This window comes from Triturus cristatus, chromosome 3_1, assembly GCF_964204655.1.
Source record: "Triturus cristatus chromosome 3_1, aTriCri1.1, whole genome shotgun sequence".
NCBI classification, from domain to species: Eukaryota; Metazoa; Chordata; class Amphibia; order Caudata; family Salamandridae; genus Triturus; species Triturus cristatus.
Window position 1 is genome coordinate 496,924,937 of NC_140583.1, and position 21,899 is coordinate 496,946,835.

The window sequence follows — 21,899 nt, forward strand, 5'->3', positions numbered from 1 at the left end:
GGGCACACTTATAGTTACTTGAGTAAATTATAACTGATGAATTTCAGTGTTTATTGAGTTTCAGATAGATTTTTTAACTGACATATTCACCTATCTATAACATCACTAAGATATTATTGCAATTTCTAACTGTAACATCACTTTATCCTTTTTTCAGTGAGTTTCAATGTTGTTTTTAATGGAAAGGAAGATGTACATCACCATGCATGGCTTGGAAGTTAGGTGCCCAACTCTCCCACCACACAAGGCCTTAGGGAGCACGCAGTGTGTGGCTGAATGCAAGGCCTGGCTTGTACCCAATCCACTGCTGCCAGACACCGCACCTAAGCCCCCGAGCGACCACCACACATTATATAAAGGGGTGATATTCTAAATGGAGCAAGTCTACTGGCTTTCACTAGGGGTCCCAAAATAATATATAAATCCAAACTTATTGGCGTTGTCAAGGGGTCACAACAACTTTTTATAAAGACAAGCCTATTGGCTTTACCAAGTATTATCACTTAATTATACAAATCCTATTGACTTTGTTAAAGGGTGGCCACATAAATATACAAGGCAAGCCTACTGGCTTTATTAACAGTTCACATATCAATATATTGAATTTGTCAACAACACTAAACACTGTTCAATTCTTTCTTTCCCATGCCACATAATGCAGCCATAACACCAGCCACATGGTGTCCTTGCAACCCTTAGTCAAAGAGCAAACGCTTCATCCCCAGGAAAGCTTAAAAACATGAACATTTCCTGTGGTCACATTCTATAGACCCTAGGAAACAAAGGGTTGCTTTAAAAAAAGGTTTTTGGGGTTGCTGCGTTACCTTGAGCTATTCACTACACTTTCATTTACATTAGTAGTATCCCTAGCCCGACTGGGGCACCAAAATGCATGAAAAAAAATGCAAATTGCCCCATGAAGTGCATTATGGGGCGTTCATAGCCTTTTTTCCTTTTAGCTTTTTTTAAATTTTGGGTGCTCGGTCCCACTTGGGAATCCCACTACTTATTGTTGAGGTCAAGGGAGGAGCCCCAAGGCCTCCTTGTCTGTGCCGGCCCCCACATGCAGCCCCTGTCCTTATGGGCCGCACAGGAGCACACAACATTCACTGTGTGTTAGGGGAGTGGCAGCAGACTTTTTTCTTGACTCAGCCCAGCAACGTCACTTCTCGGTTCCCTTCCCGCTTCAGGGCAGGGCGGGGACTATCACTCTGTCTCAGGGGATGGGATCCACGTGATAGTGTTGCATCAGGCCTCGGGGGATGGGGTCTCCAGGGCTGAAACGGGGCTCAAAGAGGTTGGACCAATGCCCCTCATACCTTTTAAAAATGTATTGGACCCGATGGGATGTGGTCCTCGGGGCCAAAATCAACTTGAAAAAGGGAACCCAACACCCTTCTAAAAAATAAGAGCCCTAGGGGATGTGGACTCTGGGGTCAAAATGGACCTAAGATAGTGGAGCCCCACCCCCACTCCCCCATTATATTAAATAATAAATGTAATTTGACCCCTGGGTAAGCCCCAGGGGTCATTTTATCCCCTGAAAGAACTGCGAGGTCACAGCAATAAAAAAATATTTTTTTTACTTTATGCCCCTGAGGTGGTCTTTCTTGCTGGGGTCGGTCAGGGTATATCTACCCTACTCCCTTATATTCTTTTTAAATAACTTTTTCAACAGATGGGACCAAGTCCCTGAGTTCTGTGATGACTGCCGCAACATTTCTTTTCATGCTGTGGCCAACCTCTAAAAAGAAAACCCTCAGCCAATCAGAAGGCTTACATTTTTTAACTTTAGCCCAACTGTCCAGATACACAAGTTTTGAACCACAACTTAACAGAATTACACCAAATCCCAAAAATCATGTTTTCTGGGTAAAGATCTACCTTTTTTTCCAATTTTGATGTAATTCTGTTCAGCCATTTGGGCTGTAGCAATGTTCAAAAATCGCTCTGGAAATTGCTTGGAGAAATTGAATTTTGGGACCCCCTATTTTCTTGGCCTTGGCTTGAATGATCACTCCTAAACTTTCAAGGAAGGAGGTGAGGTAATGATTTTTTTTCCCAAAGTTTCGTGAACATTCATAAATGGTGCCAAAGTATTAAGCAAACCAAACAACGTGTAGGAGAAGTCTCAACACTCTTTATATCGGCCCAACAAACACCACAAAACAGAAAGAAATCAACAATACTTTGAAAGAGCCATGATGCTCAGTTGTTTCTTCCATCCATGTGACTACCCGAGCCAATGTCATGTGACCAACCGAGCCAATGCCAGTAAGTGTCCTCCATTTTATAAACAGCTTGGGGCCTATTCACAAAGATACATTTACACTGAGTAAATCTAAACATATAAATTTACCCTTGCACTTTGTAGTAAATGTACTACTTTTGGCTATTCCCCATTTCCAAAACTGAGTTTACTCCATAGTGCCTCCACCCCATGAACCATGGGTTGGAGCCAAATATACGACTGTAAATTTACCACTGCCAAAAATGGTACAAAACTGTAGTAAATGCACTCCAAGTCAAATCTGGTGCAAGTCCAACACCACACATGGCCAACCACTGGTACAGCAACAACCTCCCTTAGCAAATAATGGAGGCTGGGTCTTACCATAAAATAGTAAATAATTTTATATATAATGTGATCAAGACCATGGATACGTGGTTGAAGCGCGTCATGCTGGGCACTTGCTGTTTCACTAATGGATGCTGATGATTTCTTTCTGCAATAAAGCACTGCATTTCTTCTAAGACAACACGCTGTGGTCCATACCTGATTCTTGCCGTAGATATGGTGATTCAGGATTGTGGATACACACACATCATTTTAAAAGGGAAAGTAGTACTCTCCAGATTAGGTGGAGTGGGCCTTTGAAACCACCAAACGGCGTGGCTGGGGGTGTGGCTGCAAAGCTGGCATTTAACATCAGCATTGTCTTGGCATCCATCAGCGGTTGGTGAACTTTAATTTTGCAGGGAAATATTCATGTCAATTTGCAAAAGCAGCTATAGATTTTGAAACTGCACCATGCAAAGATCTTATAGTATGTTAAAGATGTAGCATAGTGGTGGGAATATCATAGAGTATGAAATGTAAGCTGTGTAACAGGAGACCCACTCATCCTTATTGCATAGCTACACCAATCTTGTGTGTTCTTAGCCAAGTGAGCTTATCTCGCACCCTTCCAGTGTTATTTCTACCCCTACTGACGTCGGTAGGCAGTAGCCCGAATGCACTAATAAGTGTCACGTGGGCTATAGCACATATGAGCCTGATTCTACCACATTCAAGTGCGGTTTGCCAGTATCACCACACTAGGAATAGAGCCGGCTTGATTATGGTTTAAAATATATGTTGAATATCGCTCTTTAGTGGTGTTCAGTGCTGGACTAGATTAATCTTTGGGCAGTCGGGCACTATCAGATGGGCCAGCTTGAAAGGGGCAGTGCGCGGGCTGGGTTTTTCTTTTGATCCCATCACGGCCCACAGGACTAAGACACACTGGCCCTTTAAAGATGGCACATTTGGCAGTCCTGGACTGCCCGTAAGGCTGGTCAACACTGATGGCGTTGATCCTTTGTATTCACTGATGGAAGTGAAAGTACCACAGCCACACATTGGGCCCCTTGGACTGTGGCCCTCTGCAGCATTACACTGCTAAGATAATTCAGCAAAAGCTGAGCACCTGCTTTAGAGAGCTCTGTAGGAAGGAATGGGAGAGCAGCCCTTCATCTGCCTGATGCATTAATCTATTTGTATATTGGTAACTATCTATTTATTGATGAGCTTAAAAATATAGACGAAATGCTGTCTGTGCTGTGGAGCGCTGCTCTGACATCACGGGCATTAGAGTCAGACATTGCCACATTTGTTTTACATTTTATAGATCTCTTGTTTTATTATTTAGAAAAATCGTGTTCCTCAGTCAAAACATTCTACACTTTGTAGACTATCTGAGGACCGTATTAATCCAGCAGTCAGTCAATGAAGCAGTTTTTGCAAATGTCTTGCAGCTTCGTAGTTGTGCTAGTGAGCACTACAGATCACTGCACGCGATCTCAAGGGAAAGGACTTTATCAGAATTGGATAAATGAAAGGCTGACGCTATCCTACCAGAATTGCAAATCCGAGGCTGAAAGCAGATTTCTGAAGCAGATGCAAGAATGATCTGCCCTTTCTTCCAGTGATATTGAAAAGTGATGACCTGATCCTGAGCTCGCTTGAGCATCTATGCATAGACTTTGAAACCTGCCTGCTTCCCCCGCTCCAGGTCTCCACACCTACCAGCGAAACAGCCACCACCTAGAGCGAAGGGGGTAGTGAGACTCTGAGGCCTGGGAAGCCTAAAGGTGTGATTGGCCCTGAACGAATTCTGGGGCATATTATCAAGAAACTACGTTACAAATATCGCCGCTTTAGCGGCACAAAACTGCCGCTAAAGCGGAGATAATGGGCTTGATAATATGCTCTATGGAATTCCAATTGAAGCCCATGTTAGATGTGCAGGACATCTAACATGGGCTTCTATGGGAATTCCATAGAGCATATTATCAAGCCCATTATCGCCGTTTTAGCGGCAGTTTTCTGCCGCTAAAGCGGCAATAATTTTATCGCCTGTCTTGATAATATGCCCCTGTAATCTCTGACTTAATAGTAAGTATTTCCCTTTTTCCAGCTCCCTTGTCCCGCCCACGTTTACTACTCAGTCGTAAACTTACATTGGTGAGGATCTTCCCATAGAAAAAGATAGGAGACGTGGAGGTGAAGCTTTACACTCATAGGGCTGTGAATTGCATTTTGTAGTAAGTAAGTAGTATCACCATGGGACAGGTTTACTTACTACAAAATATAGTTTGTGAATTGGGCATCCTTATCTCTTTGGATGACCGGCACCACAAACAATGTGAGCTTTATCCAGCACAACTCCTGAACACTTGAACTTACTACATGATGAACCACTCTCAGGGGCGGCTCCTCCACTATGGCGGAGGAGCGTGGCCCCACTGCTTTTAAGCAGTGCAATGCAAAGTAAAGGAAACATAAAATGATAATAACTTTGAGTTATTATCATTTTATGTTTCCTGCTGCTTTGCAGGCGGGGGAGGGGGTGTTGTGCGGGGCTGCTCTGCTCTTGGAGCAGGGCAGGGGATGAGTGGTTTGTCCACTCCTATGTGAGCAATGACAGTTTGGTCGGCCTTCTCAGGACGCCCAAACCAGTCATGCGCACTTTCCCCATTCTCCATGCAGCCTGAATTACAGCCTGCGTGGAAAACAAGCCCAAGCCCCCATTCCCTGGTTGAGCGTCGAACCAGGATGCTCAAAACCAATTGGTGTGGGGAGCCTTGGTACTTACCAACCACAACACTGCATTGCAGAGTTTTGATTGGTCGGGGAGCCTTTTCTGTGCTTCCTGTACCTCGATCTGACGACAAGGGCAGGAGCAGAGACGCGAGACCGGTGCAGCAAGGTAAGTGTTTCTTTTCTTTTTTTTTTTTACCATTCCCCCCACACCCGTACCAGCCCGCATCCCGCCACCCGCGAACCACGCCGGCCACCACTGACCACTTTGAAGTCAAACTATTAACGCCAAAGGCACGGCGTGATACTTCTTGATGTCAGATCACGTGGTCCATGGAGCTGCTCCTTGGTTTCCCAGCATCCGTTTAGATCATGCCACTATTTGATTTCCAATTGCATCCCAGTCCATTTTAGGGGACATCCTCAATTTGTTTTACCACTTTTAGGGACGTAGCTTCAGTCAGAACATGGAGGTCTGGTCTTCCTAAGGAATCCTGCCTTATTAATAATAATAATAATGCAGGGGCTCTGCGGATCCTTGTAAATAAATTAGTTTTTGGCACTGTGCCACATTAGCACATCAAATGCAGGCCCTAAATTAGATTGCATGACAGCACTGCTGAAATTCTGAAACTGCACAGGTGGTGCTAACTAATTTGCACCGATTTAGTAGCCTATTACACTCTGCGAGGGTGTGCTATTTTGCTCTATTTCCGTGGGCGGTAGTCACGGCTGTTCAGGTGCGTGACCTGGGGCTGCCGGCCCGGAAGAGAGCAGTTCTCCTCAGCGGGGCCATCTCCGTTCTAAGGTATATTTTCAGCCTTCAAGTGCAAAGATTAAATTTTTTGAGGAAGGAATGCCGCAGCCCCCAGGGCAGCAGCAGAGAGAGGCTTGTGTTTCTTCCCCGTAGATTAATTTGTCTCACGGAAAGAGCAGGCAGCATCTTGCCCAGGAATCACTATAAAGAGAGAGGGGCCGAGATAACATTCCTTCCTCTCTTCCCTCATCGAAGGGAGGCAGCTAGAGGACGAGAACACCATGAGACATACGTCTACCACGGTAGAGAATTAAAGGCTTAGGAGGGAAGGCGGCAGGGGATCTGTAATTGCGGTGTCTGTCGGGCGGGCAATCATTCTCTCCTCTCATGTCCTTTCCGTCACTCTCTTCCTGGCTCCCTCCTCCCGAGTCAGACGCAGTATCTCTTAATTCGAGCCGCCACACCCGACATCCTGACGTGAGCCTTGGTCGGGGATGCTTTTGCGCTGATGAGGCAAAGACGGGCATAAGGTGTCAAGTGGCGCCCTGAATGCAGGTAGTTGCCACTGTGACAGGTGCACATTATGCTGACAGGAGATCACCCAGGAGAAAGCTGCGGTTTCACCAGTGGCAGGCCTCCAAAGTATGAATACACATGAGGCAGCTGTGAGTGGGACCTGTAACTATGTGTGGCTAATTACAAGGTGCAAGGTGCACACCTGTCATTCAACACGAGCAGAGTTGCAAAGGTAAGGCATAAGGGGAAAGATCCGGAGTAAAAGGACAAGCTACTTTTGTCATGGATTTTTGTTTTATTGTACATTTTTATTGAGCAGGTCAAACAGCGCACACGAGCAGTGCACAGAAGCTGTGTGCATAGATCACCAGGGCAGAACATTTACACATAGCATTACATTAGCAATGGTGACATTCGATAGAGCACTGGACTGGCAAGACAGCACCTCAGTAGGCAGGAGCAGTAGTGACAATCGCCCCGCCGCCCAGGACACATAGCTGATTAGTAGGGTGCAGGCATGCAGGTGATCCACACATAGTCTGCATCCTGTGTCACCACAGGGGTGTGCAGCTTGGTCTGATGGCTTCGTGGACTAATACGTCTTGTGTAGGGGCCTGTGTTTGACCTCATGGCCATAGGTTCAAATCACAGTGGGTCCACTTAGCCTTTCATCATTCTGAGGTCGATAAAATGAGTACCATTGAGTTGGGTAACAATAAACATCTGTTATTCAGCGCCAAGATACCCTTTGGGTGAACACGTATGTTATGTTGCATCCCATTTCCCTGCATCCAGAGAGGCCCAACCCCAGCGGGGAGCTGTCTATGTGGAGCCTCCTCTGCATGAACCACAGTCCATGCTGCACCATCGCTGTAGTGCCAAGTAAAGTACAACACACCACCATAGGCCCTTATGCGTGATTTCCTAGTCATGACTTCCCAGTAGTGGTCAAGCAGTTCATAGCAATGCACAATGTCCCTCAGCCAGTCCTGCATTAGAGGTGGTGTCTCACGTCCCCAATGCATTGCCACCCTGTGGTTCGCTAGTATGGGCAACATAGCCGTGAGGTGTCTAATCCCAGCTGGCAGTTCCTCGACTTAGCCCAGCATTGCCACAAGTGGGGACCGCTGTATTCCAAAGTCATTGATGTGATAAATGGCGTCACAGACATCAGACTAGCACCCAGCCACTCCAGTGCTGTCTTTGCTTCTCCGTCGGAAAGGGGTGCACATTTTTTCAAAGACTGGTCTTTCGATTTAAACCAACTTAGAATATTACACAGTTATTGTTGGAAATCGATCTGCCGTAATACTTCTCAAACCCTTTTCATTTTTCAGTCTGCATTTCCAACAGCAAGCACACTCCTACTCCTGGAAAGTAGACGGGTCGCCTTTCCTGTTTGTTGAAAGGTCTTCCAGGTCAACTCCCTAACCCTCTGAGGTGGTGGCAGCACCTGATGATTTATTTACATATATTTGTTTGTCCTTTGCAAGCTCTTTTTTGTCCATGTCTCTTTTTATTCTGGGTTGACACTGCAGCTGCCTGCCAGAACTCATGCAATCACAAAATGGAGTAAGAGAGGGTCTTTGGCTCCGCCCCTTTATTGAACGTCTTCCTTTCTCCATCTTGAATGGGCAGCCGTTATGTTAACCTACCTAAAATGGAGTTCAGTTTCTCATAACTGAGACAATATTAATGCAGACCTTCGCATGCCCCCAACCAGGCATACCCTTCTTCTGCTTTCTTGCAGTGCGAGAAGCAGAAACGTAAAATGGTATTAATACCATTTTACGTTTCTGCTTCTCGCACTGCGAGAAAGCATTGGGGCAACGCTCCTCCGCCCACGTGGAGGAGCCGCACCTGCTCTGGATAATTGAGGTAAAAGAGCTGTTGCCAGAAGCTGCTCCTGAGCTGTTCACGTGAGGCCAGAGGCAGAGTCCATAGCAGACTGTGAGTGTGGTTGAGCAGTTGTAGGCCCAGGGGATGGGGATTGGGCTGAGACTCATTTTCTCTGCTGTAACTAGAGCTTGGTGGTGGCAGTAAACACAACCAGCTGCCAGATGATGTGTGACGTAAGGGATCCTTGCAGGCGGGGAGAGGTTGGTGGGCCTGCCGGTGGTCACTCGTAAAGGGTTCTTAAAAGTGGACAGCTTGTGTCATTAATACCCCCATCCTCAAAGTTTGTGCAGCTGTTTCTGGAAAAGAATACCGTCAAGCCTCACACGTGGAGAACTCCACCCAGTAAAGATTGCAGCAGTGTTATTTCAGAAGTCAGAACAGACCATCATTGTATTAGTGCGCAGAGTGTCTTCAGCTATGGTCCCACCAAAAACATAAAGGAGGCGGCTGCCACCCTGATGGTGGAAAAGTTTCACACCCTAAATAACAGCAGTACTCTCATACCACTCACAGACTGGCAGTCACACTCTGCCTGAAGTACTCTCACACACAACTAGGACCTTTCTTACACACATCACGAATAAGCAGACTTGTATACTATTGACAGTACTTCCATATCCGCCAGAATAATTGTCAAAAACAGCCAGACACACTCCTGCAACTCTCATGGACTAGTTCTCTAGACAGCCCTAAAGCGCGTGTTCACAATGACGGACAAGCAGGACTCGCAGGTGTCTCTATCCTCGGGCAGTAGCCATAGCCCATACGAGAGGCACACATTGGCAAAACCAGGAGGTCTGGTTTGTGTTTTCAGTTATGAGCCAGGGCTTTTGACATTGCAAATGCTTGTTGAGTAATGTGCTCTCAGTGCCAGCTCCAGTGTGATAGCATTTTCCCATTGGAGAATTGCGCGGGTGCGAGAGGTTGTTTGTTCAGAGCAGTGATGCGAATTCCTAAATTTGTATTTGTCCCAGAAGAGCAATCACAGCCTCCAGCTACCAAGATTGCTTTGGCAGCAAGCTCAGAGTGGGAGAGTTTCGATGAGGATGGCGCATTTGTGTCCCACGTGAGCTACTGTAGGCAGAGACTGCCTTCTCACCCGATCGGCTAGAACATTGATATAAAGAATAAAACTGTAGTCCCTATCTGAAAAAAAAGGTACAACAGTATAAAGTGCAAATGCTACTAACGTGCAATACACTGTAACTAAAACATTAATATAGAAAGTAAGTACTACAATCTACAATCCACAGGTGAGTCTTAATGTTTTTGATAAATTAAGTTTGCAGCAATTCCTTTGCATCTGCTTTCAAATGCCAATAGTAGAGGCGGGATGTAGTAACATGGGAAGGGTCTTTCCATTTTTAAGAGCTTCTGGGTATCATCTGATGTTGTATCAGTGAAGATACTTATGTCTTCTGACAAATTGCTGCTTATTCTTTTAACACAGATATTGGTGTTTACTTCTCTTTCTCTGACTGCAAGGGGAAAGGATGTTATAAAACGAACTATGTCATAATCTTTTGGGGGAGCAGGGCGTGTGAAACGAAAGGCTGTGGGATGTAAGTGTTTTTTCTAAGACAACAACATTTAAATATCTAAAAATGAACTGTAAAAATAGTTCAAAATATATCAGCAGTTAGGAAAGTGCAAATGAAGCACATTTATTGTAATTCAGAAGTGTGATAGAAACAAGAATTTCAATAGGATCAAACCAATCAAGACCCTTTACATGGCAATACACAGATGCTAAATATTTGTTGAAACCCGATTTACACACACATTATTGCTTGTGTGTGATATATTTTAGAATCAGTAAAAGTGATGTGTGTGCAAATGTAGTGCCTGTTTCAGTGGAAAATGCGCTGTCTGTAAACACCAAGTTTTAGTAAAGTATTTGCGGCAGTGTGCTCCACAATGCACCACCAGCTACATACCACACACACTCCTGCTGAATGGCATGACTCATTTGCTACACTTGTTCTTTGTTTAAGATTGGATTTTACAGTCCCTATTAATTCAGTGATGTAACATTTTTGGCTAAACCCCCACTCTGAAAATTGTTCCAGCATCACTGACGCTATGTAGGGTTTATAGAGAGCATAGGGCAATGCCTTTGACAGCCTGCATCACATGTTCTTAAGGCAGCATGGGCCATATTATGGATGCATCATATTTTCCTGGATTGCGCTGGGCATACCTTTCAAAAGGTGTGCCCAATGCAATCCAGGAAAATGTGGCGCATTCATGTGAAAAACGGAGCGGGTGCTTTAAAGCCTCTGTGTGTTTTCACAGTGCCGGCGCCAACCCACCTTCACTTTTAAAGGGGTATGTTTAGAAGGTCCATGGGGCCCCTTTTCCCCAGCCAGTGGCCTGCAATCAGGGGGCGCACTGTCAGCGCGCCTCCGGAGAGCTTCTTTGCCTCTGCGTCTGTAATATGGCACGGGTGCAGAGGCAAAGGGTTTCCCTCATTTGCATGGGTTCACGCCCCCATGCAAATGAGGAAACGCCTTCTTGAGGAAGCCCTGGCGCTGTATGTGCACCAACGCTTTCAGTATTATAGAAGGGGACACATACGCGTCTGCGGCCCCTTCGGTAATACCAAAGTGACCCAGAGGCACGCAAAGCGGGTGCAAACACCCATTGCACTCCTGCGGCACTTCCATATATTTACATTCTACTTTCCAAACATTTCCTTGGGGAATTTCAGTAGGACATGTAATTTGTGAGGTCCAATATATGTCTCCCTTTGTCTATTCAGCACGCATCTTTCCAAGAACCATTTTAGGTGGGTATCATTTGGTTTCTGAAAGGTTCATGAAGACTGGGCCAATGTCCTTAAGCAATCCAGATTATTTTTTTTCTGTGATTGCATATAGTGCCAGTACGTTCCATTCACAACTTGCATTGGATGTAGGGCATTGCCAAGGCACCTGGACTGTGTGTAGAACATTATGGTACCGGTCCAGTGTTAGGTTTAGGGTTAAGGTCAGGGTCTTTGGCAAGCTTAGAGTTAGCTTTAAAAGTGTAGGAGAAATGAAATCTTACAAAGTTGGCACACAATGTAAAAATGTGCGTGTAAATGGGATCCAATTATACATTTTGCAAGTCGTGCGGTCACCTGTCTGGAGTATCTCCAGTCCTCCCAGGGCGAGCAGAGGAGGGAGGCATTACCACCTCACTCTAGGACCCCCTGTGGCTGAAGCGGATGATTATTTTTGCAGCAAATATTTTCTGGTTTCACGTGCCAGTTTTGCCAACTCGTGAATTGGCATGCAGTCTGTGTTTTTGTCATCAGATGCCAGTCGGATTTCCAGATTTACATACAAAATCCAAGTGGAATATTTCAAAAGTAAACAAATGTTTGCACCGAATCAAAGGAGCGCACAGAAGGCTACGGCCTCTGTGTTCTATTTAAGTATTTATTTGGCCAGTAATTTTGGGCTGTCGTTAAATAATGCAACTTTAGGACCCACTTTCCTATAACAATTCTTCCCCTTGAGCAATCTATAGGAACATTTCCGGGATAAAACTTAAATGTGCATCTATGTACTCATTGCAAATTTGTGGGCAAATTTGTCAAATGGGGCCCAAGCGATTAGCTAACAAAAACGCTTTCCCTATAGACTTACCTATAGTCACAGTCACTGATTCTGTAATATAAATGTGACCAGTTCTGCCTATCCCTAGTACATTTTTGATTTGATAAAAAACCTATTTGTGTGTCACTAGTATGGTTTAATTAATAGTAAGTCTGATCATAATGGTGAGGACTGTCTAGGATATCAGAGGGTCCCGTGACATTCTAGATCTGTAGGGACAGTCACCGGTAGCTGTGCATATCAAAGATACATGATGGCAACTCATGTTACCAAGACTACATGCACACATACATTTACACACTTACATATTCAATTAAGAATTACACTTACTTATCTAATTTAAATTTGTGCTTTCTAATGATCGAGGATGTATTCCTCCCGAATGAAAGATGAAACAAGCGTCTTTATTGTCTTAAAGGATGAAGAAGAGAGAGGTGAGCGAAGTCTGTAAATGTTACAATGCATTTAGAGTAAAATATATAGTAAAGCGTACCAAACAAAGAAGAATAAGCGCATGGTATGCCTGGGTCTGTGTTCGTTGAGCCCTCTAACCCATTCTGTGGAAGAAATTCCACAAGCCCCCCAGTGGAGATTGCCACCAGCGTTGATGCTTCCCCCACATCCCTCACCTCCCCACCTTCTCCCTGCAAGCCGAGGCCGAATGCCAGGCTGTGTCGCTACTCTATTTCACCAGTTTGTTTCGGTGGGTGGCTTGAGTGATCAGTTGCTGATGGAATGGTGTTGGCATACACCCCTTGCCCTGGCTTCTACCACCAACCCTCCACTGCTTTGGTGCTTCTCCAAGCCACTGACTGCAGAAAGACTATTAAAACGTGATCTGTAAACTGTTGCTGTGGTGTCAACGCAATCTGACACTGCTCCACGGCTGACTTCTCAGGCCCACTTCTGCTTATGCAAGTCGGCAGGTCCATGCAAAGATCTGAAAGGGCTGGACCCATAAACTCGGAACCTATTCTAGAATCCCAAATTCGAGGGTTCCTTTGAGCAGCATGTAAGCGTAGAGTGGAGAAAGTAGTTATTACCAGTAAATTAAACAGGAAATTCTCTTGACACATAGTAACCACAACTACGTAAGGTTAGTTAATTTATTACAAAGCCAAATATAGCTGAATATAGTGACACTTCAAAATGAGAGTGTAGAAATACATCGGAATCAGCATAAAGCCAAACCTACATATCAAGTGTAAGCAGTGCATCATTAATAAAACAACTAATTCAAGAAGCAGGATGCAGAGGATCAGAATGCATGAGCCCAAGTTTCCCTGCATCGAGAGTTGGTGAATTTAAAGCATTCATCTATCCCTACTCTAACACTACAATGACTTCCCTCCTTAAGCATCTTCAGGGACAAGAAATAAAAGGTGTCAGTCTGTGGAGTCTCCCAAAGGAGTCACTCCACATTAATGGTCATGTAGGATAAAGCTATCGAGAGAGCTCGTTCTAAGATGCTCTCTCTCCAAAGTCAGAGAAGAAGTGGCCACTTTCCCTTCTCTAACATCACATGAATGGAAGTTCATACCATAACATACACTTTTCAAGTTAATATTTTCTACTAGTTACATTTACTTTCTTAAGTTAATTTTCCATGTTATTATTTAATGGCCTAAACACATCACGTTTCATGTTATAAAATTTTGGAAATCTAACACTTCACATTAATACAACAAAGGATTATGTGTGCACGTGCTATTGTAAGGCACCTCTAGAAATAAAATGTGATTTCTGCTGCATCAGATCAAATAAATCAGAGTGGCTAGGCCATGCATGCACCGCCATTGCATCCTAGACCCAAGGGAGCTGACTGAAAAATTTCCAGTGTAGTGTATGAGACATGATCTTTGAGACTTATCTCACAGGGTTTAGCGCTTGTCCTGCCCTTGGCCCTTCAATAGTCTCCTGTAGATAGCTGTCCTTTTAGGAGCAAAATGTGCTCTTGCAGTGTCTTTTTGGCTGAGTAATTTTCTTCCGCATTTTAGAAGGATTTATGCATATGTGGAAACAACTTTTTTATTAGTGGTTCCTCTAATATGTTACCATAGGCAGGCATGTTGTCTTTGAAGCTGTAACTAATCCCGTCAATCTGCCCTGCTCCCTTCTTTCAGCCCCATCCTGCCTAGTTCTAGACTGAGGTTTCAGAGGATCCCCCCTTCGTCCTGTGTCTTCTACTTCAGTCCACAATGGTCAATCTGCTGTTCATCTCAGTACCTGGGTGTAAATTAACCCGAACTCGACAGTGCTGCGAAGCCAGGCTAATGACAGCGCAGCGCTGTACAAATCTGCGTTAAAATAACATATTCCCAACTTCAGATTCTGCGAGTTAGCTCAAAACTATCGAATGTCGAACCAAGGCTCTCTTGGCCAAGATTTGTATGACTTGTTTTGCCTTTGGTGTTGATCTTATGTGTGTGTGGGAGGAAGTCAAGAAGGAGGGTGTGTGTGTGTACGTGTGTAAGTGCTCTGGAATTCAGGATCACAAAAGGCCTCGAATGGAATGCTGCTCAGAAACATCCCACGTTCCCCATTAACAAACCCATCATCGCCATATTCAAAGCAGAGCACTGCTGCGGCATTGACACAATGATGGCTGTCTGTGCACATGTGCGGCTGCAGGGAAGACAAGGGGAGGTGGGAGGAGCTGTGCAGATCAGTACACCCCTATCCGCGCTGATCACTGCCTCCCGCCTCCGGAATGAGCATGTGTTGTTCCCTCTCCTCACGTTTTAAGTACAAGAGGTAACAGAGCCAGCGATGGAAGTCCAGGGGCACTCTGAAATCTGGGGTCTGACGCTGCTTCTGTTTTCAGACTTTTTGTAGGGGCCGCACAAGCATCTGCGGCCCCTTCTGTAATACCAAAGTGCCCCAGGGGCATGCCAATCAGGCAAAAGCGCCCATTGCTTCCCCAGAGCACTGTCATAATGTGACCCCAGATGAAAGAAGACCATTAAACTGCTAGAAACAAATTAAGAATCGGGGAGAGTACCGGTTTCGATGAGTACAATAAAAGAGGCCTCTACACGACAGAGCTCAGAGTAAGGTATAAACTCGGTGCCAAAGTAAAAGTTGGAATAGAGACTAAGGCATAAAGTATATGCCGAAGTTAAATTTGGAATAATAAAGTGGAATGTGATAGTAAAGGAGGGGAGAGTGATGAAGAGAGGCAGGTGGTTAAGGGCCATAAAAGAATGAGGAGATAAGTTTGATAAAAAGTTAAAGGCGGAAGCAGATTTCTAAGAGATGGTTTTAACTGGAGATGGACAAGAAGTATCTATGCATTGGAAGCAGTTTCAACTCATGCTTAAAGGTTGTCAGCGAGGCCGTGCTGCGTGGATTTGGGAGAGATAATCCCCAACTATAGACGCACTGCCCAAAAATGATTGCGCGTTCCTTTTTAAAGGCCAGATGTTTTCAAAGTAGAGTTCTAAAGGACTGAGTAGCTGGGTGGTGTAAGTTATTTTAGGTAATACCAGTCATTTTATAGAGTGTCCTTGTAATATTATTAACACTGGGGTAATATGGACACATTTTTTAGTTCCAGTAACTATGTATATTGCAGCGTGTAACACTGCCTTCAACGGAGCAAGGTGACTTTTAGGAAGTCCGGTCAGTAGAGTGTTAATGTAGTAAATCCTTGACAATACATGAGATTGAGATAGAGGTTTGAAGTCTTCTTCTGGAATTTAGGGGGTCATTACGATGATGGACAGACTTCAGTCCGTCCACCATCATATCGAATTTGGGACCGGCTGCCGACGAGGTGGTCTACCTGCCATCCGAATTATGATGTGACCGCCACTGTGGCGGTCGCATTACCTATATTTAGTATTGTGGCGGGGATGCGGTCAGCAGCCCAGCCGCAATACAAAAAATAGAGTGCAGACATATTTCTGCACTACGAGGCAGGCACCATGTGGTGCCTGCCAAATGGTGCAGGGATATGTAGGGAGGCACCACAGGTGCCCCCCTGTGTACATGTCCCTGCCCCATGGATTGAGGGGGGCATGCTATGGGCCCCCAAATCCGTTTTTGTCAGCCGTTTTGCGGCAGGTTGACCGCTGCAGAATGACCAGAAAAAAGGGATATCAAAATCTCTATGGGAGTGCTGGCAGGCACCGCCGCAATGCTGGGATTAGCAGTTGGTCCAATGGGCGGTCGGATTTGATCCGCCTGTCTGGAACATGGCAGTCAGTCTTTACAACCGCCACGCTTCCCCCGCCATCATAATATGGCGGGGGGAAAACTGCATTGCGATGGCAGCGGGACCGCGACCGACAGCATGTCGGTGGCGGTCCCTCCACCATCGTAATAAGTCCCTAAGTGAGAAATCCTCAGAAGATTTCAGAATTGAAATTGTGCTTTCTTGTCCATTGCTTTAATTCGTGTTTGAAGATTAAGTCTTTTATCAAGAATAAAACTCAAGCATTTTTCACTTTAATGATATCTGTTTTGAAAGGGAGAGCAGTACAAGTCAATCCAGAATTTAACTGGTAAATTTAGATGTAAAGATAAGATCAGGAGAAACTCACTTTTCAAAGGATTAAGTTTCAAGTGACTTGAAATCAACCACTATGGACATTGTGTATTGTCATAATAACATTAATCCAAATTGAGTATTACAATGTAGAATCTGTATCTGTATTGAGTTTTGCAGCTGTATTTGATGAATTATTAATCCCTACGGATCTAATCACTCTACTATCTTTTTGCAGCCCTACAAACTGAACATTTTGAATATGTAATCAATGGCAATTGGGAGATCAGCACACCAGGTTTATACAACGTAACTGCGACAGAAGTCCTATATCAACGGAATGTAGCTAATCAGGAAAGCATTGAGGCAACAGGACCCACCAACGAAGACCTTCGCGTTATGGTAAAAAGCGTTGCTTACATCCATTCATTGTAGCACTGCACATGATGAGGCCAGGATATACCTCTGTTTTCAACTATTTGTCGGTCTTGTGGCTGCACTTGGCCTCCAGTGGTGCAAATAAGGAATGTTGGGGTGGTGCACATGCTCTTGATTTGAAAATGTACTGGTGATGCTATAAAAAAAAGAATATTCATATGTTTCTGCAACTTAAGTTTCTTTATTGTGTGCATGACTTTATAGTATGAAATGTATCACATTTCTGCATCTGCAGGAAAGTACAAAATAGCTGGGTGTTTGTTGGCATTATCCTTCATCTCTCATGTGGAATAAGTACTGCCTGTGAAAGTCTTGGGGGCAACAGCTAGATTTCCCTTTGCCCGCAGGTAGTGTAGGTATAACAGCTTACCATCTGGAGCAGAAAAAATTGACCAGTGCCCTGTGAATTTCTTCTTGACTTGCCTGGAACATCCAACAGGAATATTTTTCTCATTTTCTTTTACCGTTTCCCATGAGCCGGCATGCGCAAAAGTCATGTGAACAAGTATTAATGTATTCACGCCATAGTCGGAAACAGCCCTGAAATAACAACCACTACCAACTGGTTATCAGGCATAAAAGGGTTTTTCAAGTGCAATAGCTGCAGGGCATGCAGATTTGGAATAAATACCAACCAAATCTCAGCACAATTCAGAAGCAAACCAATGGTCATCAAACAAAGGTTGACTTGCAGAACAGAATTTGCAGTTTATATTCTCATATGCAGCTGTGGTCTCAGGTATGTGAGGAGCACCAATCTCCAGGTACATCTACGTATCTTACAACACATTAGGGCGATTGTCAACAGCGACCACACAAACCCTGTCGCGAAGCATTTAAAAAAATTCCACCATAATAACCTGGACCACTTTAAATACTGCGTAACTGACTGCGTTCCACCACTCAGGCGGGGTGGCAACAGGGAGAAACTGCTACGACAACTGGAGTCTAGGTACATAATAGAACTGAATACCAAGGCCCCCACAGGGCTCATCCTCATTGAGGATTTATACAACTTCCTATAGATAACCCAGGTGTTTGCTCCAGTTATGTCATAGTTATCTTGACATATTTATTTTAATCTCCTTACCTTTTGCTCTCCATGCCTGGTGCGCTGTAGCCCTCACAATGCAGTACTCAGCAGCATCCATCTGTGTCCCCATTCACTTGCCTCTTCCACATTTTGCGCACTAGATTACAGTGACCACGATTCAGGTTTTGATGGGGAGTCGGCTGACTCCTGCATGGTTGTCTCTTTGACTGATAAAAATCTACATTTTCACGTCTTATACGTGATTTTAACTCACATGCATAATTTCACCCACTACTACTATAACCAGTCATCACACGCCAACATGCAACTGCACTTTGCCGGCTTCCCCGTCCCCCTCCCATCAGCTAGATTCATTTACTAGTGACCCTTTATGTCATTACTTACACGCAGCGCAGTACCAGTTACCGAGAGGTACCGTTTTCTTCACACAGACACGAGCCATTTGACTTGACACGATCAGACTCAATCCATGTGATGAGCTCTTGCACTAAGCATCCAGTCTGAAAGCATTTCATGTATGCTTTCTAAACCTCAGACAGTCAACCAGGCTCCTATCAGCAGCTGCATCATCAGAGGCGCTTCAGGCTTATTCCTCCACTTCCTGTGGCATTATATCCGCACACGGTTCCTCTGATACTGTGCGTGCCACTTGGCATCCATTTAGCCAGAACACACGCAACCCCAGCGTCTAACATATGGGCGTCCCGCGGCGTGCTTTTCCAGAACCGGCATACTTAACATTAAAGGACTTAACCTTTTTTCACTTCCACTCGGGGACACAAGCACCACCTAAGCGCCAGAAATTTTCAATCACTTTTCAATTTTCAATTTTCAAATCACTAGTCTATTGTTTATGTCTGTCACTGTGTTCTGCTTCTTACTGTGTGCCTAGTCATCGGCCTATGACAGTGAAAGTTTACAGCATGTCGTAATTTCAATGCAACTTTGCAAAGTCATGACAAACATAGAAAAGTCACTGCTACAGTATATAAACCATGTTGGTTTACACAGCGCGCTATGTGATCAAGACCGTAGGCTTGCGGTCGAAACGCGTCATCGTGACATGTTAATGCAATAAACTTCTCATTGCATCTTAAATTGGAGTCTGTGCCCATGTCTGACCCGGCGTCGTCGTTTGGTAGGATCCTGGATATATATATATTCACTGAAAAAACCATAGGTTTCGGGGGCGTTATAGTAAGCTGGACATTTCCCTCATACAAAACCATAGAAATTCCCCGTTATAGTTAGTTCAGCTAACTATAACTTGCGCCCCCGTAATGCACTGCTGATGATTTCACACATTGCATCACTCAAGACATGGTCAGTGACATCACTGATGACATCACTCATGACATCTCAAATGACATCGCTGATGACATCATCCAGTGTCTGTGTGTTTCTATAAACTTTAAATATGTTTATTATATATAGGGAAAGGCATATTGAAGAATGAGTGAGTTTATAAGTGTGTGAATGGATGAATTTGTAGGTGCGTGACTGACTGTATAAGTGAGTCATTAAATGTATCTTACTGAATGCATAAGTTAATGACCAAACTGTGTGAATGACTGTATGCGTCTGTCTGTTGGTGTGTAAGCGGATGCATGGTTTTGTGAATAGGTAAATGAATTTCTATATAAGTTATTGATTGGTTGTCTGAGTGTCTGAGTATCTGTATGGGTACCTGAGTGTTTGTGTGGGTGGGATGTGTGTGACTCTGTGCATAGATGTGTCAGTGGGTGGTTCACTGGGTGCATGGTTTCAACACTAGGTCGGTAATGGACTGTATGGGTGGGTGAATATCTGTATGGTTGTGTAAGTGTGTAAATATATATTTCATTAGTACATGTGTAATTTACTACATATGTGAACGGCAGAATATATGTATGTTGGAGTACAGAAATAACTATAACTGAGAGTGTGTGATAGTGTGAGTGGCTGTATGGATGAGTGTATGCTTGTATCATTGATTGTATAAGATCATAAGAATGGGCTAGTATTTGTATGACTAATTGAGCTTGTGTGTGTATAATTGTATAGGTGAGTAAATGGCAGTGTGATTAATTACTTGTATGACTGAGTATGTGTGTGAGTAACCCTATGGATGAGTAGCGGTGTGGGAGTGTCTATATAGGTGTATGAGTGCATATGATAGTCCTGTACTGAGTGACCATAAGTATGAGTGACTGTACAGGTGAGTGAGTGGATGGGTGTTTAGACCTAAGACTCTGTGATGGGGTATGTACTTATTGGGGTTGGAGTGTCTATGGTTTTGAGAGTGGCAGTATGTAATTTATAGTGGGTGTATCAAAAGTTATATTAGGGTGTGACAAGAAGCATCAAATGATCACATGAATGACATTATCAGTGATGTCATCAGTGATGTCATTTGAGATATCATCAGTGATGTCATCAGTGATGTCACTGACCATGTCATGAGTGATGTAATATGTGACGTCATCAGCAGTGCATTGCGGGGGCGCGAGTTATAGTTAGCTGAACTAACTATAACAGGGAATTTCTAGGGTTTTGTATGAGGGAAATGTCCAGCTAACTATAACGCCCCTGAAACCTATGGTTTTTTCAGTGAATTTCAAAGGTTTTTTAAATGCTAATTCCTAACTATAACATACCTGAGACCTAAGTTTTTTTTAAGTGAATTCCAAAGGTTTTTTAAATGCTAATTCCTATCTATAACTTATCTCTAAAGCTATGATGTTTAATGATTGGTGCCGCTCGCTGAGGAGTCCTTGACCCGTTGTTGCTCGTTGCCTTGTGGAGCCCCGTTGGGCATTGCCTTCAGTGGACCTGTGTGCTGGGAGCCCCGGTGGACATTGGAAGAAGACTGGGGAGCTGCTGTGCAGGAGGACGGGACTGCGAGGACCAGCAGGCTGTGCGTGTTCCATCGAGCACACCTGCCGCCTCTTCCCGTGACTCCGCCCCCTGCTGACCGCTGATAACTCCTCGCGGCCCCCGCTTCGCGGGTGCCGCTCGCTGAGGAGTCCTTGACCCGTTGTTGCTCGTTGCCTTGTGGAGCCCCGTTGGGCATTGCCTTCAGTGGACCTGTGTGCTGGGAGCCCCGGTGGACATTGGAAGAAGACTGGGGAGCTGCTGTGCAGGAGGACGGGACTGCGAGGACCAGCAGGCTGTGCGTGTTCCATCGAGCACACCTGCCGCCTCTTCCCGTGACTCCGCCCCCTGCTGACCGCTGATAACTCCTCGCGGCCCCCGCTTCGCGGGAGCCGCTCGCTGAGGAGTCCTTGACCCGTTGTTGCTCGTTGCCTTGTGGAGCCCCGTTGGGCATTGCCTTCAGTGGACCTGTGTGCTGGGAGCCCCGGTGGACATTGGAAGAAGACTGGGGAGCTGCTGTGCAGGAGGACGGGACTGCGAGGACCAGCAGGCTGTGCGTGTTCCATCGAGCACACCTGCCGCCTCTTCCCGTGACCCCGCCCCCTCTATCCACAGTCAGCATAAGACCTGAAGTTCATTACGCGTCAGCGGGACGCGTGTGCGGGACATCACCCGGGACAAAGCCCGGACTAAGGCCGGACCCTCTGAGACCCTCAGAGACACGAGGAGACCGGACCGGGGGAACTTACTAACTTCATTGCCCACTAACCGTGAGTCCTGTGTTCGATACTGCTGGAAAAACAAATATGGCTGATATTATAGATACTAATCCTCCTGTAATACATGGTGCCCCGACCAAAGGCACATTGGTTGATTATTTTAAAAAAGTTATTGTACCCACGGAAAAGGAGACTACGCTTGCCGAACGAAGGGCCGAGCGACGTCGCTCTATAGAGTGTATTAAAAATAGGACATTAACGGACAGTATA

General features: G+C 45.0%; 1 protein-coding gene across 2 annotated transcripts in view; it reads left to right on the forward strand.

Annotated features, from left to right (window-relative positions):
• The window catches only part of LOC146860466 (ADAMTS-like protein 5), a 315,295-nt gene that overhangs the window by 231,676 nt on the left and 61,720 nt on the right, over positions 1–21,899 (forward strand). For both annotated transcript variants that reach the window (XM_085644356.1, XM_085644354.1), the window contains exon 9: positions 16,804–16,967. In XM_085644356.1, coding sequence (XP_085500482.1) covers positions 16,804–16,967 — 164 coding nt within the window. The remainder of the gene's footprint in view (positions 1–16,803; positions 16,968–21,899) is intronic.